The following is a 15662-nucleotide window of genomic DNA, read 5'->3' as shown; positions in this document are numbered from 1 at the left end:
TGCATAATTTTACTTATTTATAAGAGCATATTTTAAATAAATGGAGACTGAATATCATAACCTCCTGCCAAAAACATTTCAGTGCTACAAAAGAACTATTTTCAATCTTGTTTCTAAAATGAACTTCAACTAAAATTCCATTTGAATTTTGATGGAAGTAATTTTCTTATAGTATTGATTTAAGTAAAAAGGCAGATTAGAATGGATCCCACTCTGCTTACTCTACCAAGTTTTAAACAGCACAATAATTAAAATGCTGAAATAATAGTCCAAAATTAGACTCTCAATGGAAGAACGAAGTCTAATAATATCATAAATCATAATTAAATATGATTTAAATGCCACATTTAATTAATAGAACTGAATGAACTATTCCAAAAAACGATATTAAGAAACTAGGGGAGGGGCATATGAAAATTAATTAATTAACCAGTTAGATCTGAACTTCAAATCAGCTAAATCTGACTCACTCAAATCAAACTTTTGTTCTTCCTAAGCACAGCTTGCCTTTGTAAAGGCCATTGTAAAATTAGTGATTTCTGTGTGACATGGGTCACTTTTGAGAGTCAACGCACTCAGGAAAAGAACATAAGGTTGAAGGGAAGGGGACAAAAGCAGTAACATGTCCAGGGATTGACATTATAGGCATGTCATAAAATGGCAGACTGTGCAGAATACAGTAACTGGAGACTCTCTTCCATGTCTGAGTCTGGGGTAGCATGGAAAGAGGATTAAGATCCAAGAGCATCTCTGAAAACTGAAAAAGGATCTCTCTGGGTGAGATCTCTGGATTTACGAGCTATGAACTGTGCCAAACAAAGGATGGACCCATATTTGGACTATTTACCCTAACAAGAAACACAAAAAAGGGGCATTCCCTGGTTAGGGGTTGGCTGTCAATCCTGAGTTAGGTGGGGAGCACCAGCCATGGTCCCAGGCAAAGAAGAAAGCATGATTTTTAAAGTTACACACAACAGAAGAGTCCAAGCAAGACAGCAACACCGTTCAGACACAACAGGGCTGATGGACATACGATATCAGAGAGACAGTGACAGCATTCACAAGACGGGCACAGATTCTAACCACAAAAAATGCCAGCACTTAGAAGGGAAGGTGAATACAGAGCCCTACCCCAGCCCAGAAACCATTTGTTATTGATACCTTCTGTAGAATGGAAAAAAATGTGCTTTCTGCAATGAGTGTCACTGAGTATATCAACCACACTCCAAGTAAGGCTTCATGCCCAAGAAGAGTTGGCCAACACAGAACAGACTCTATGTTTTTTTTTTTTTGTGCACTTTTTTTTTTTGGTAATTTTGTTTGCTTGTTTTAAGTTTTGTTTTGCTGTTTTTAGGTTGGTTTTTTTTTCTTAAGAGAGAGAGAGAGAAAGAGAGAGAGAGAGAGCACATAAGTGGTTAGGTAGGTTTGGAAGATAAGAAATAAATTGGGGAGGTGAAAGAATATGATCAAAATGTATTTTTCCTTCTTATTAAACATAATTTTTCACTCAAAATATACTATATGAAATACATTATTTTTTAAAAGATTAAAAGGTCAGAGGTAAATACTCACACATGGCAGGAAACAGGTTATGAAGTTACAGGGCAGATAATTGCAAAATAACCAGAAAAGCAAAATGGCTTCCTAATGACCCCCAGGAACATTTAACCATAGCTGTACTTATTAAAAGGAGTACCAGATTCCACAGAAGAAACAATCCAATCCATTCTTAAGTGGGATTGAATACTGAGGAAATTCAAAAGTCTCCAGAACAAACGCACTATTAACAGCGTTCCGAAGCCTGACATCTTCTGCTTATTGCCAGCACTTCATAGCAGTTCACTTTTAATTCATGAATATGCTGCTTGTTAACCATACAAATAAGGAGACATTAAGAAATATAGAAACGGAATGATTTATCTCTAATCACTGAATGAAGACTGAGTTCAGAATTTCTTCCTCTATTAACATAAATAGACTGACCTTAGGAGGCGCTCGTTGCTTATCTCCATCAGACTGGATTAGACAGAGCAGAGACAGGCATTTGTGGTATAAAGAACATCTATTATTTGTCTATTCTCACACACACACACCTGTACTCATACACTTTGGTGTATATTGTTAATTATACCACAATTCCACACTATAATCCCCTGGATTCTGTGGGAATCTGTTTTCAAGCAGCTTTCACATAATCTTATTTAGCCTCATTTCTGACTCTCTATGGAGGTATTATTTATTCTTTCTATTTTATAGAGGAGGATAATCTTTCTCTAGTACAGATTTACTACAAGATGATATGTGTGGTGCTCTATATTATGAAAAGATTAAAATTGTTGGTTTTTTTTCCTGTTGTAATACTAAGTTTAATAACATTTCTTACGGTATTTTGTTTGTTTCTCCCTCAAGCTAACAGCCTGTGAAACTGTCAGCAGAAACTGATAACAAGCACCAAAAGGCTTGGTTAAGTAAAGTTGTCGCCCATTCTGCAGAACCTTTTAGTTTGTACTATGCCTTCAAGTCCTCCAGGACGGGGGTAAAAATGGACTGCTTTTCTAGGACAGTAGATGCTTTGTGGCTGTGAGCTTGTGTCCTACAGTGTGACATCTTGCAGGCACTCTGTGGCAAAGATTATTCTGTGTGCACTGTTCTCTGGGTATGACTTTGCCCTACTCTCCCCACAGGACTGGTGATGTGGAATCCCGTAAGCTGTTTGATTGCTACCTGAAATATAGAAGTTCTTTCAGAAGGGACTGAGCCATGGCATTGCAAGCTCTTACTCTTTTCTTCATTATCTTATAATGCCTAATAAGTTTTAAACAGAAGATCAGATTGCAGCAATGGTGGACGGACATTTTATTTTCTTTACTTCTCCAACATATCTATGAGTAACATGTAGTGATATACTAGAGTCTGGGTTTTAAAAACAACACATTTGGTTTCTATGACGAAGGAGTAAAATCTTAGCTCCAAAGATGGAAATATTTTCTGCCTTCCAAAGCTGAATAGGGAACTGGAGACTCTTTTCAGATACAGTACTTGATTTTCACCTCCCATAACTAACAGCAACGTGGATCGTTTTTGATAATGAGCTGTGCCCTGCTGCTGTAGTGGCGATAGCTGTTACGTTCTCGTGGCCCTCCACCATGTATTAGGAACAAAGGAACTAGAAAAGGTCAAGGCAATGGAAGAAGATAGGAAGCTCTGTGTGGCTTCAGATTAGAACTCTTTATTACTTGCTGCAAATGACTCCTCCAGTCCCAAGACTTCCACAGCCTTGCTACTCAAAGTACCAGAAAGGTGCACTGGAAGCAACCAAGTCTCCAGGGAGCTTGGTGCAAAGGAAGGGGCTTGGCTGCAAGACAGATCTAGTGACATATGTTTTGAGGTCTGTGGTAGCTCCAGTAAGATTTTAAAGTTAAAGGCACTATTTTTAAAAGGTTAGAAGCTAGGAGTGGTGACATATACATGCAATTTCAGGGGACTAAAGGAGAATGATTCTGAGTTTTAGGGCAGCCTAGGCTACTTAGTATTCCACTGTTACAAAAAACAAACAAACAAACAAACAAACAAAAAAGCAAAAAAAAAAAAACAAAAAACAAAAGCAACAGAAACAAAGCCAGGTAATCCTCAAGGCCTCCGGAAGTGTTTCTTTTAGTCTTCCAGAGCATGGTTTGTATGGTCTTCTGTGTCCTTCTTCTAAGACTTCTTTTAATTATTTTAAATTATGTGCATGTATGTGTCTGTGTAGGGTTATGCGTATTGCATGCGTGCTCCCACAGAGGCCGGAAGAGGGCTCATGATTCCCAGGAGCTGGAGTTACAGGTGGTTGGGAGTCACTCAGTGTTGCTGTGGGGAACTGAATGAGGTTCTTTGACAAGGCCAGTGTATTTGTTATTTTTCTATTGCTGTGGTAAAACTCAGCAACCAAGACAATTTTTAAGAGGGTTTATTTGGGGCTTCCAGTCTCAAAGCCATAGAAGTGCATCACAGTCTTGGCAAGAAGCAGGACAGCAGGCATGGTGCTGGAGTAGAAGCTGAGAGTTAACCTCCTTCAGAAACAGGAAGCAAAGAGGACATTGGCGACAGCAAAGGGCTTTTGAAACTTCAAAGCCTACCCCTTCCAACAAGTCCAGACCTTCTAATCCTTCCCAATTAGTTCCACCTGCTTGAGATCAAGTATTAAAAGGCCCAGGACTTATGAAGGCTGTCTCCTTCAAATCAGTGCGAGCAGTGACTTCTGCAGCCCACTAAACTCTCCAGAGCCGATGACAACCCTCCCTAACCTCTCCCTTCTTTATCTTATGGGTTCCCCACAATGTGAGTCTTATGGGAAAGCCACATCCTGAAGAGCTTTTATAATAGTTTCTGTAAAACCTATAAGGTAAGCCAGGCAATGGTAGCATATATCTTTAATGTCAGCACTTGGGAGGCATAGGCAGGCAGATCTCTATAAGTCTGAGGTTAGCATCATGTACACAGGGAGTTCCAGGACAGTTAAGGCTGCACAGAAAAACCCTGTCTTCAGAAACCAAAAACTGAAAAAAAGATAAAGATAAAAAGAAAAAAGAGACAAAAGAAAAAAGGAAAATAGAGAAAATAGAAAAGAAAATGAGCCCTGTAAGACAGAGTTGAGGAGAATTGGATTCACCCATTGAAGTAATCAGCTTGCCATACACAGATCTGATCAGTTTTCCCTCCCTTACAAGAGGCTTACACACATTAGCAGTTAATAACTAGGGATAGAGACCCCCCCAGACTGTAAGATTTATGATGCTTTATCAAATGAAGTTCAGGAGGCTTAACACTAAACTTATCAATGAAATATTCTAAGTGCCATATGAATGCTTCTCTCCCAGGTTTTCTTTGTGTGTGTGTGTGTGTGTGTGTGTGTGTGTGTGTGTGTGTGTGTGTGTGTGTGTGAGAGAGAGAGAGAGAGAGAAAGAGAGAGAGAGAGAGAGAGAGAGAGAGAGAGAGATTGATTGATTTTGTCTATCTACAAAGATAGGCCTCCTCCAACCTAAGGGTTAAAAGGCAAACTATCTCTTCTTTTAAACTGCCTTCTCTCCCTTTGTAGATTACTTCTTTCAAAGGTCAGCTTGTTATGATCTTAAGTTGAGAAATGTTCTATTTCTATGAAATGAAACAAAAACTTAGTATCTTTATGTCTTGGCTGTCTGTCAATATTAGATATTTGATGGTGTGTGACTAATGTGTGGTAATTCACCCTTCAGGGACCAGGAAGCAGTGCTGAAGGGGGGCACTGTGAGTTAATAGGGCATCCCACACCAGTATTTGCAGGACGGCTTCCAAATTTATTGTCTTTTTTTATTGCGATCTTGTAGCTCCTTTCCCAAGATTTGTTCTGTGAACTGAGTCCATGTGTCCTGCTAATTGGTGTTCTGTTTACTTTCATAACCTAGAATATGAGTGAAGCACAAGGCTCACTGCAGTTGGAGAATGATGCTGATTTTCTCCAACACTGTTCATTGGGGGTAGAGAGGTCTGAGAGTTTGAAGATGGCCTCTATTCCTGGTAGGGGGAGAGGTGGCAACTAGAGAAGCCAGAAGCAGGAGCATGCAGAGCACCAGAGACCAGGTGAGGCAGCTTCTTGGAGGAGCTATAGAGCCACACCTGCTACAGATGAGAAAACTAGAATCAGTCAGGAAGTTCCGCAACAGGCATCATTTTGGGCAAAATCATAGTCTTGCAAATCCTTGAGGTGGATTCAAATCTAAATGGTAGCAGCTTGAAACTGAATCCTTCTTAATTAAGATCCCAGTGGAGCTCTTTAAAAACAGATTCAGTGTCATTAACTGAACTTTACAGCTGCCATTAATTGAATTCTACAAAGTGATAATAATTACAACAAATGCACATCTATGAACTGCGACATATGGAAGCCTGAGAGACCTTCCACTACCATTTTACAGCTCTGAGGGTCGAATCCAGTGCCTGTTGCATAATTAGTAAGTGCTGCACTACTGTGTCATATTCCAAGACCCGGTCACACACTTTGCTTGTATTAAAGATTCTCATAGGAAACAAACAATACAGCCTCTACAAGAGGCTGATCAAAACATTAATTTGTAGCCAGATGAACATTCAACTTTTAAAAAGTACTCTCAAATTCACTTGTGATACATTTCTTTAATATACAGTTAAATGATACCTTCTATCCACATTCAGTAAAACTGTCACATCCTAACAAGTGTTAACTCTGTTAACATTGAGAATAAATCTCCTACAGGTGACTTGTTGAGCAGGATAACTAAATCGAGTAGCAACAGTCTGAAATTACCTTCTAAATAAACTTCCTATGCAAAATGATATTCACTGATTTTATCATAAGAATATATGATTTATCGTAATATTATAATGAGAGCTATAGCAGACGGTATGTATTGATAATAACTTGGAGCTGGCTACAAGACTAATGGCCTTTACTTTTCTTTATCTCACCTTTGCATGTGTGTATGCATGAGAGAGTTTAGGTACATGTGTGTGAGTGTGGATCTACAGATGATAGGTCAACATCTTGCTTCTATGTGGTGATCCAAAGTCAGGATCCCTGCACCACACAGCAAGCACTAAAACAGCTCCCAATCTGCTTCATATGTGTTTGTATGTTTGATAACTTAATACTGGCAAAGCCAAAGAGACGTACAGCACTATTTCCCTTTTACAGTCATTAGAGAGGAAGCAAAATTAATTGTTTCTTCCTGTATCCTGCTGTTCTGTGTTGAAGGATATCAGCTTACTTTTTATAAGGCTTAATATTATTATTAGCCTTTCCAATCAGCTCTACCTGAGCAATGAGCTACACACTGTAGAGGTAGCATAAATAGTTTAAGGTTCTTCTCTGTGACATCCAATATATTCGTTTTAGTAGACAGAACAAAGCACACAATGGACATCTAAAAATGTTATTTTCAGACAAATGAGCAAATCTATGATCAGCCCATTCGTTCTCTCTTTCTTAGCCAGAAAAAGATATCCAATCAGACTTTCCTTCTAATTTTCCTAATATTCAAGACTGTAGAAAGACTTCTAGACAAGTTTGGGAGTCTAGATTTCTTGACCATGAATACCACATAGTAACCTAATGATCCATTCATCTTTGCCAACAACTATATCCTGAAGAGAAGCCGCAGTAGAGGAAAAGTCAACATTTTCCATATAGAGCTTTCATAACCTGTAGCTTGATTCTCTTCATTCTAATAAAAATGGATTTAGGTCTTCCTTAGTCTATTATTTCATAAATGGCCAGACAAACCTCAAAATTACCTAAATTATACATTCAAATATATGAAAATATGATCTGAAATAAAGTACCAGGCAAATCATTTTACAACCAGTTTCTGATCTTATAAACCAACAAATACAATGTATCCATTCTAAGATTAGACAACTTATTAAAAAATTGGCATTGGCCAGGCTTAAAGATGAACTTGGGTTTGTTTAAAAGCACTTCAGCTGCCAGTATTGAACTTGCCAAGGACAAAAGAAGAGTAATTGGATAATTGACAATGACTAGAAAGAGATTTATCATGCAGACAGATAAACCTGCTCTATACCTTAGCCACAAAAGAACAATGTGTTCTCTAACAGAATTTTATTTATGTGATATATATTTATGTGATTTATGGTAATTGGAGCAAAAACAAAATTTACCACTACTGAAAAGATTACAGAGTAAGAATAAACTGACAGGTAGAAAAACTTTGTTTAATTTGCAGACAAATCTCCAATGGCAAATGATTTAATAAGTGTACAAATTATACAAGCAATTTTAAAGGGAGGGCAAGTCCCTGTCCAGACCTTGCCCAAACATATTTACTGGCATAATGAGCATACTTCCTTCCTAATCTCATCCCAAGTGCCATTTATACAGGATATCTAATTCTCCAAAAGGAATTACCTTTACCTATCCATGTACAAAAAAAAGTAGTGATTCTGTGACAAAACCTGCAGATACACCCTCAATCTAGCTGATATTGGGTGGCTGCAGTAGATGGTCAATGAACGATAACCTGTGATGAGAACATATATCCCATATATTCTTAGGAAGCACACAGTTTTGAATTTGTATTTTCATGAGAATCATATATCCATATATCATGGAATCTAGAAAAAGACTTTTTCAGTTGTTTAGTGAGGTTCTTATATTGTAGACAAGGGGATAACAATCACAGTCCAGACTGCTGAACTAAATTAGTGCAAGCCTAACAGTTGGTTAGGAGGGCAGAGCGGTTTACAGATTGGAGCTCCAAGCCTTCCTGCTAATGTAGTGTACCAATCTGCCCGTGCCTGGCTGACACCAGGCTTATAACCTCTGTGCTACACTGAACTCTAACACTAGGGCCAAGGTCAGGGCTAATCCTGTACACTTCAGTTTGCTGGCTCCCTCTTTCTTAGGGACAAAACAGCTCTGCATATTTTAGGGGAGAAAACTGGAATCTAGGTTGCATGTCTGTAGCACAACTGACCTGGTAGAAGTGTAACCCAAAGGATTCCTCATGTAACTTGATTTGAGAGACGCGCTTTACAAATTAATATCGGTGTATAGGTCTGGGGTGTAAAGGATATCAGGCCAGGCCTCAGAGAGAACTGAATGCTGACCACAAGAGAGAATTTTAATATAGACTGAAAACAAAGGGCAGACATCTAATTTTGCCACTCACTGAACCACAATGGGACAACACTGGAGCACCCGGGGAGGCAAATAGCATCAGCGATACCAGACTTTATTCTCCCACATATCTCCATCTTTCCCCTGATGAGTCTAATTTTTTTTTAAATCTCAGACACCTTTGCTTTCCACTCTACAGTTTTATTTATGTCCTTTTTTCATTTATGAGAATCCAGAACAATAGCCAGATATTTAAAATGTGTTTTGAAAAGGAAGAAAAGCAAACCCATTTCAGAAGAAAATCATGGTTGTAAAAAATCAGGTGCTTTGTGGAGCTCAGTTGAAACATGGCCACATGATTTTTAAAGAACTTGGTAAGGGAATTAACATGCTTCAACTTGCTTCCTCAAACTCTCTAGCTTGCCCTTCAGGGATGTCCCGTAAGGTGTTGTACATACCCTGTGGCGAGAGAGGGTTGTTTAGGGCAACCCTCACATGATGCTCTCAGCCCAGTTTCCTCGGCACTTCTCGCTCTAGGAGTGGCCTATGACTAAGCCCTCCGCAAAGGTCTGAGCTTCTTTTAAAGCATAAAGATAGACTTTTGGTGGAGACAATAAGTGAGAGAATAGATTCCTTTGATTAAATATCAAAACAAAAATAAAAACAACAGTCCTCCAATAATGGGCACTGGGGTAGCTCTGTAGAGTGGGGCTCTGCAAAGAGGGTGGCTAGTTTGCACTAGAAGTTATCTACTTCTTTAGACTTCTTATTTTCTGTCAATTTCCCGTCATTAACATGGGTTTAAAAATGTGTTCCTGTGCTTGGTATTTCACATTCATTTATGCAAAATTACATAATGCTTGAAAGAGAAATCCCAAACTTTCATGGATTGTGGAACTACTGAATGCTATAAATATTTAACTTTTGTGGATTATGAAATTACCAAATGCTGTAAATATTTGTAAAGGATCCTGTCTTCTTCGCCATCACTGACCTTTGGCATATGATAGGTCCTTTCGGTAGTTCCCTTTGCTAATAGAAGCAAACAAGGCTCATCTTCTTTTCCCTTAGAAGACCAGCCCAGATATAAACAACAGCTTAGTGAGGGTCACAAAGCCATTCCTCATGATTTACTGCTATTAGCTCTGCACTAGCAAAATGCCAAAGTAGATTGCAAATTAACCAACAATTGGCACATGCTTGCTAGTCATTTTGAACAACTTAGATCGTTCTTAAGTTTCTTTGGCCTAAAAGTGAACCTCATAAATTTTGCTAACAATGCAAGGCTCTTGAAGAAGACACTCATCACTTGTATTTTAAATTGAAAAAAAAAGTCAGTAAGAAGGAATGTATTTATAAGATTATATAGAAGACAAAGAAGATTGAAAGGAGTAGGGAGGGGTATGGAACAGGAGAGTGGCAGAGTATTAAAAATGCACTAATTATACACTATATACACAGACAGAAATGGCCGATGTAACATAATATAACAAAAAATTAATATATAAATGAATAGAATAATATATACACAAATACAACTTTCATGTTCCCCAAAGTTGACACAACATTCCCTTTTAACAGTGGAAAACATGACAGAAGCCCTTACCGACTTCCCACTTGAGAAGGCTGTTGTCCTCCCTCTCCATTTTTCCAATGACATACCAGATACATGCCATCCAGTGTGCAAGGAGAGCAAACATGGACATGAGCAGGGTGAGGACAATTGTGCTGTGCTGAGAATAACGGTCCAGCTTCTGCAGGAGGCGCAAAAGACGGAGCAGCCGAACAGTCTTCAGAAGATGTACGAGGGACACCTGTGGTGGGACAGAGCAACATAGCTTTGAAGACACATCCCCAGGACAGCATTTTCTGTAACTCATATCCAAGGTGGAAAGTTTCTGGGAGGAGAATAATCATGGCTTATCGTGCTGTTGTGTTTTGGCTTTTTGGACACTATATCAAGAAGTGAAAGGATGAAGTAATATAGGCTAAAAGTTTCAGAGGTTATTGTTCTCACAAAAACTTAACTTTATTAACTATGATTGACTTTGTTTTCTACCTGACTACACTCACTAGTTTTGTGTGTCAACTTGATACAAGCTGGAGTTATCACAGGGAAATGAGCCTCAGTTGTGGAAATGCCTTCATGAGACCCAACTGTAAGGCATTTTCTTAATTAGTGATCAAGGGGAGAGGACCCAGCCCATTGAGGGTGGTGCCATCCCTGGGCTGGTGGTCTTGGGTTCTATAAGAGAGCAAGCTGAGCAAGCCAGGGGATACAAGCCAGTAATTAACATCCCTCCATGGCCTCTGCATCAGCTCCTGCTTCCTGCCCTGTGTGAGTTCCAGTCCTGACTTCCTTTGGTGATGAACAGCAATGTGGAAGCTGAATAAACCCTTTCCTCCCCAACTTGCTTCTTGGTCATGATGTTTGCGTAGGAATAGAAACCCTGACTAATGGGCTGGAGATTTAGCTCAGTGGTAGTGCGCTTACCTAGGAAGCGCAAGGCCCTGGGTTTGGTCCCCAGCTCCGAAAAAAAGAACCAAAAAAAAAAAAAAAAAAAAAAAGAAACCCTGACTAAAACACTGACTATATACAACTTTGTATACACTGCTGCACAGCTAAAACACACCAAGTGTAAGACTTCTTTGTCACCTTGGACAAGTGTGCCAATTTTGCTTTCCCTCTACAGATAATATATTTGAGTTGCAATAGTAATTCATAAATATCAAATGAAAGCCATAATGAAGCTAATTTTAATTTAAGACTTTTGTGGTGTTCATTTTTCTGAGGCTAGGTTTTCATGAAGCCCACATGGACCTGGAAAGATTCATTTCCTTTAGAAAACTGACCCATAAACTCGAGTAAGTACCAGTGGCACCTGCTGTGTCAATTGCTAGCCTACCTGTCTTCTAACACTATCGATGATCAGAGAAAACATTCAGCTTCTCTCTGGGGTGTTATAAAGCCAAAATGAAGTGGACTTGAAACGTTTGCTGCATCTCCTATGCCATGTCTTTTCCAAGAGTTAAATACATTTAACTTATAAATAGTTAAATTATAGACTTAGAACTCAAGGACTGTTGCCCTGAATTTAGGCATTAATTGAAACACCATTGGTGAACACAGGCACGGTTGGAATTAATGTTGAAGAGAGGTGAGGTTAACACATGCTCTCTGACATCTTCATAGACTTTAGAGAACATTAAGTAGAAAACACAGAGTATCAACTCACACAGAAAGGGAGTTTGGTAGACCCTTAGACCATTTAATTTCTTGGATGGAACTATAAGTAAGGAAGGTGGTTAGAGCATGTGGCTGTAATGTATCTTCCCTGTACAGAACATAAGCAGAGATGAAGTCAGTCTCCTCAGTGGGGATTGCCTACAAATCAGCAGGTCAGTTGATTTTAATTCTCTCCTCAGTTACCCATCTTCCCTTATCTCTAAAACATATAGAACATTATCTAATATTTGAAAGATGAGCAAATGATACAAAAATGAACGAACAAAAAAGAATGAATGAACAAAAAGGAATGAATGGACAGATTATTAAGATGTAAGATGCTCAAATCTCAGCAGATAAACAGATACTCAAAAAACTGTGCTCAATTCCAGCCTTGTGAATTATTCTGCACTTAAATGAAATAGTCTTTTCTTCTTTTCTTTTTTGTTTTTCACTCTTGAAACATTTTATTTAGCCCTCTATTTGCACATAAATGCCAATATCTTATTTTATTTTGAACTGTTTGAGACTAACTCTTAAATTATGAAATTTCCACTATGTAGAAGGGCATTCTTATGAATGACAATAACAATGATTACACTCTCTGTACCATGTGGAAACCTGAGATGTGACTCATGTCATCAGGCTGAGTAGCAGACACTTATCTGCTGAGTCATTTCACAGGCCCTAATAAAAGAAAATCTTAAAGGCACCTGGGGAAGCTGCTCTTTTATTTCTTCTCCATACTCTTTATGGTCAAGTTTAGTTTCCTTTTTCCCTGCAGCAAGAATACCTCATCTACCATATACCAAGCTGGTATGGATCACAGGATCACCTGCAAGGATTTTATACTGTTGACTTTGTCACTTAGAGAATTATTATGAATGAATGTTGTTTAATAGGTTGCTGAATTTGATAGATGACAATTTTAAGTGAAATGAAGCCTGGTACGGAACTCCCAATAGGGAAGGTCATCTGAATCCGGAGTGATTCAGATGCCTCATCTTCTCTGGTCTCAGGGGGAGTGGTTCAGTGAAAAATGTGGAGCTTTGCTTCTATCACCATTTCCAAAAGCAAGGCATGTGAACTCCAGTTCAGGACGACATACCCTGGTGATATGCTGGGACATTCCAAACAAAAAAAGCAATTGCTCACCTAAGAGTCAGCAACTTTCTGCTGTGAATGAGGATGGAGGTTTTTGAAGAATGGGGGACCTCATGTTTCTCATTGCTTTTTGAGATCAATATCCTGAATTTTTCAGGAGTGAGAATTATTAGCCACATGTGGACAAGTGTAAAGTCTCTAGTAGCAGTTTTTTCTTTTAACTGGATATAACAAAATGAAACAACAACAACGATGACAACAACAAACATGTGCCAAATCAAAATAAAAAAGTTTTGATTTTTTTTTTTTTTTTGCTCAGAAGACAAATAATCCACACCCTTGTCTTTCTACGTTATCTGTCCTTCCTCATTTTGTCTCTGTGAGAAGCTTTCAGAGCGAGGTGCACAGTGGATTTCCATAGGTGACTGTATGAATGTATTGAAAACATTTGCCAATTAGTAGCAGTGAGGGCCGAAACTGCAGAGGGCGATGTGCATTATGAGTGTCTGCTATGGAGATGTATTCACTGGACACATTTTAAATCTGCTAGGAGCTGGCTTATTTTTAGTTTCTATGTCTAAGGACATTTCTTCTTAGGAGTTGTTCTCATCACATGTTTTGTTAGAAAAAGAACAGGATATCTTGGACAAGCTCTTCTTTTCAAATAGAACATTTTATACTTATTACTTTAGTTAAGGACAGCAGATTTGTACTGCTTTTTAAATGACCAGGCTTGTTAAAAGTAGGAGCAGTATCTCTAGTAGAAAGTTCCTTTGCCCTCTTGTTTTCTTTTCTGACTTGCATTATTCACACAGCCTTTATTTAAGATTCCCAAGACACTGAAGAGAAGGGGGAGGGGATTGGCCAAGTGGTCACCAAGTAAGAGAATCTTGCCTGTTAATTAGACAATGATGATGTTAGCAGTACAGTATAGAAACATACACTGAATATTTCTTGTACATATTTATATTCTATATTATATACATATTTAAAATCATCCTATTTCAGTACCCAGAGAAAAATAGACCAGAAAAATTCTATTAATATTCAGTAGCAAATTAGCAAATTAATTTAAAATCAGATTGTATTAAACAGAATTTATTTGGTAATTTGACCAAAGAATTTAGAATGCTTTAATAAAACTTTTGTGACATATACTCCTTTTAGATTATTTTGAAGCTTTGTAAAATCCTTGCTTGTAGTCACTTTACCTTCATTACGGTACCTATCTAGACAAATTCATCTTAAAACTGGTTTAGAAAGCCCAGGTCACTGTCCAATATCGTGCAAATTCATATTGTGTGCTAACTTTTTTTGGGTAGCTTTTATTCTGACAATATCACCCTCAATCTCCCAATTAAGAAAAAAAAGAGAAAGAAAATTCTTACAACATAGGTAATTAACAAGGCTTCAAAATTAACAAGTCTTCAAAAGGAAGTGACGTATATGAAGAGCTATCAACTGATAAGGGAATTTGTTTAATTTGAACTCACGTTTAGAACATTTGTTTTTACAGGCTAACGTTGGTTACTATAATTAAAACAAAGTAAAACAACAATAAAAAAAACATTGCCAAATCAAAATCCATGTCAAAATCCTAAACATCTCTCTTGTTATAAGGAAGCACTTATAAGCACTGTCTTTAAAAGTGTTCACTGAATGTAAAAATAGTTGCTAGTGCAAATGAAACACTTTTTTCCTTGTGAGAAAACAGGATAATAAGAGACTGAGAAGAAGAAAGAACAGAAAGTACAAGTGTTAATGTGCCATTGAAGCGGCTGAATTCCCTTACTTGTATTTCCAGCATTCCAGTTCGTGTGATCAGCCTTCAGTTAGCCTTGTTAATGAATAGTGAAAGTATAAAGAGAGACAGAGATCACAAAAAGAGAAAAATATATTTTGCATTTCTCCAACACATTCTTCAGCCAATTCCTATTCAGAAATCTAAAGTGATGATTCTATCCCTAGAGGTGGTTTGGTATCAAAAGATTTGTTTAGTGAGTCAAAACTTATGACAGATGCAGGCTTTCTTTCTGGATATGCTCTCTCTAGTTCTGTGTGGAGACATAGAAATACAGCTCCCAGGAAGGATCAAGTAAGGACTGATGACAGGTGCACATAGGGGCTGGAATGCTGCCCTTCAGAAGAAAATGTTTTTCTCACTTGACCTTAAACTATGTTCTGCTATGTTCTGTTTCTGTGGAAGCGGCTCTCATGCTCTCTGGGTTAGGACAAGTATATTTTGATAATAGGAAGAAGGGTGATTTGTTATGTAAGTACACTGTAGCTGTCTTCAGACACACCAGATCTCATTACAGATGGTTGTGAGCCACCATGTGGTTGCTAGGATTTGAACTCAGGATCTCTGGAAGAGCAGTCAGTGCTCTTAACCACTGAGCCGTCTCTCCAGCTGATTTGTTATATAAATATTTTAAGGAGAAGCCTTTGCTTAGTCTTATTTCTTTGTTTAGTATTGCCTCAGTTGTTCCTGGTATCGTGGAAATAATGATCTTAATGGTATCTCGCCAAAGGGGAAATTGAGGTAATGCATATTCGTGTCTATATAAGGATCAGTAAAGTTGCAACTGCGTGCGGTTGCTTGTGCCTTTGCTCTGTGTGCCCTGTTTCTTGGTTATTTGCCCAGGGCCACCAACGCACTAGATGTTGACAGTTCTGAGTACTGAAGGAAGAGATCAGAAG

At 38.3% G+C, this 15662-nt stretch overlaps 1 protein-coding gene across 1 annotated transcript in view; it reads right to left on the bottom strand.

Annotated features, from left to right (window-relative positions):
- Window positions 1–15662, bottom strand: part of Kcnh8 (potassium voltage-gated channel subfamily H member 8) — a 426523-nt gene that overhangs the window by 131438 nt on the left and 279423 nt on the right. Inside the window, 1 exon segment of the mRNA NM_145095.2 lies at window positions 10239–10446. Within this exon segment, the coding sequence (NP_659563.1) occupies window positions 10239–10446 (208 nt within the window).

The sequence above is a fragment of the Rattus norvegicus genome, chromosome 9, assembly GCF_021556685.1.
Source record: "Rattus norvegicus strain SHRSP/BbbUtx chromosome 9, alternate assembly SHRSP_T2T, whole genome shotgun sequence".
Classification (NCBI taxonomy): domain Eukaryota; kingdom Metazoa; phylum Chordata; class Mammalia; order Rodentia; family Muridae; genus Rattus; species Rattus norvegicus.
This window is presented reverse-complemented; position numbering and strand designations above follow the sequence as displayed.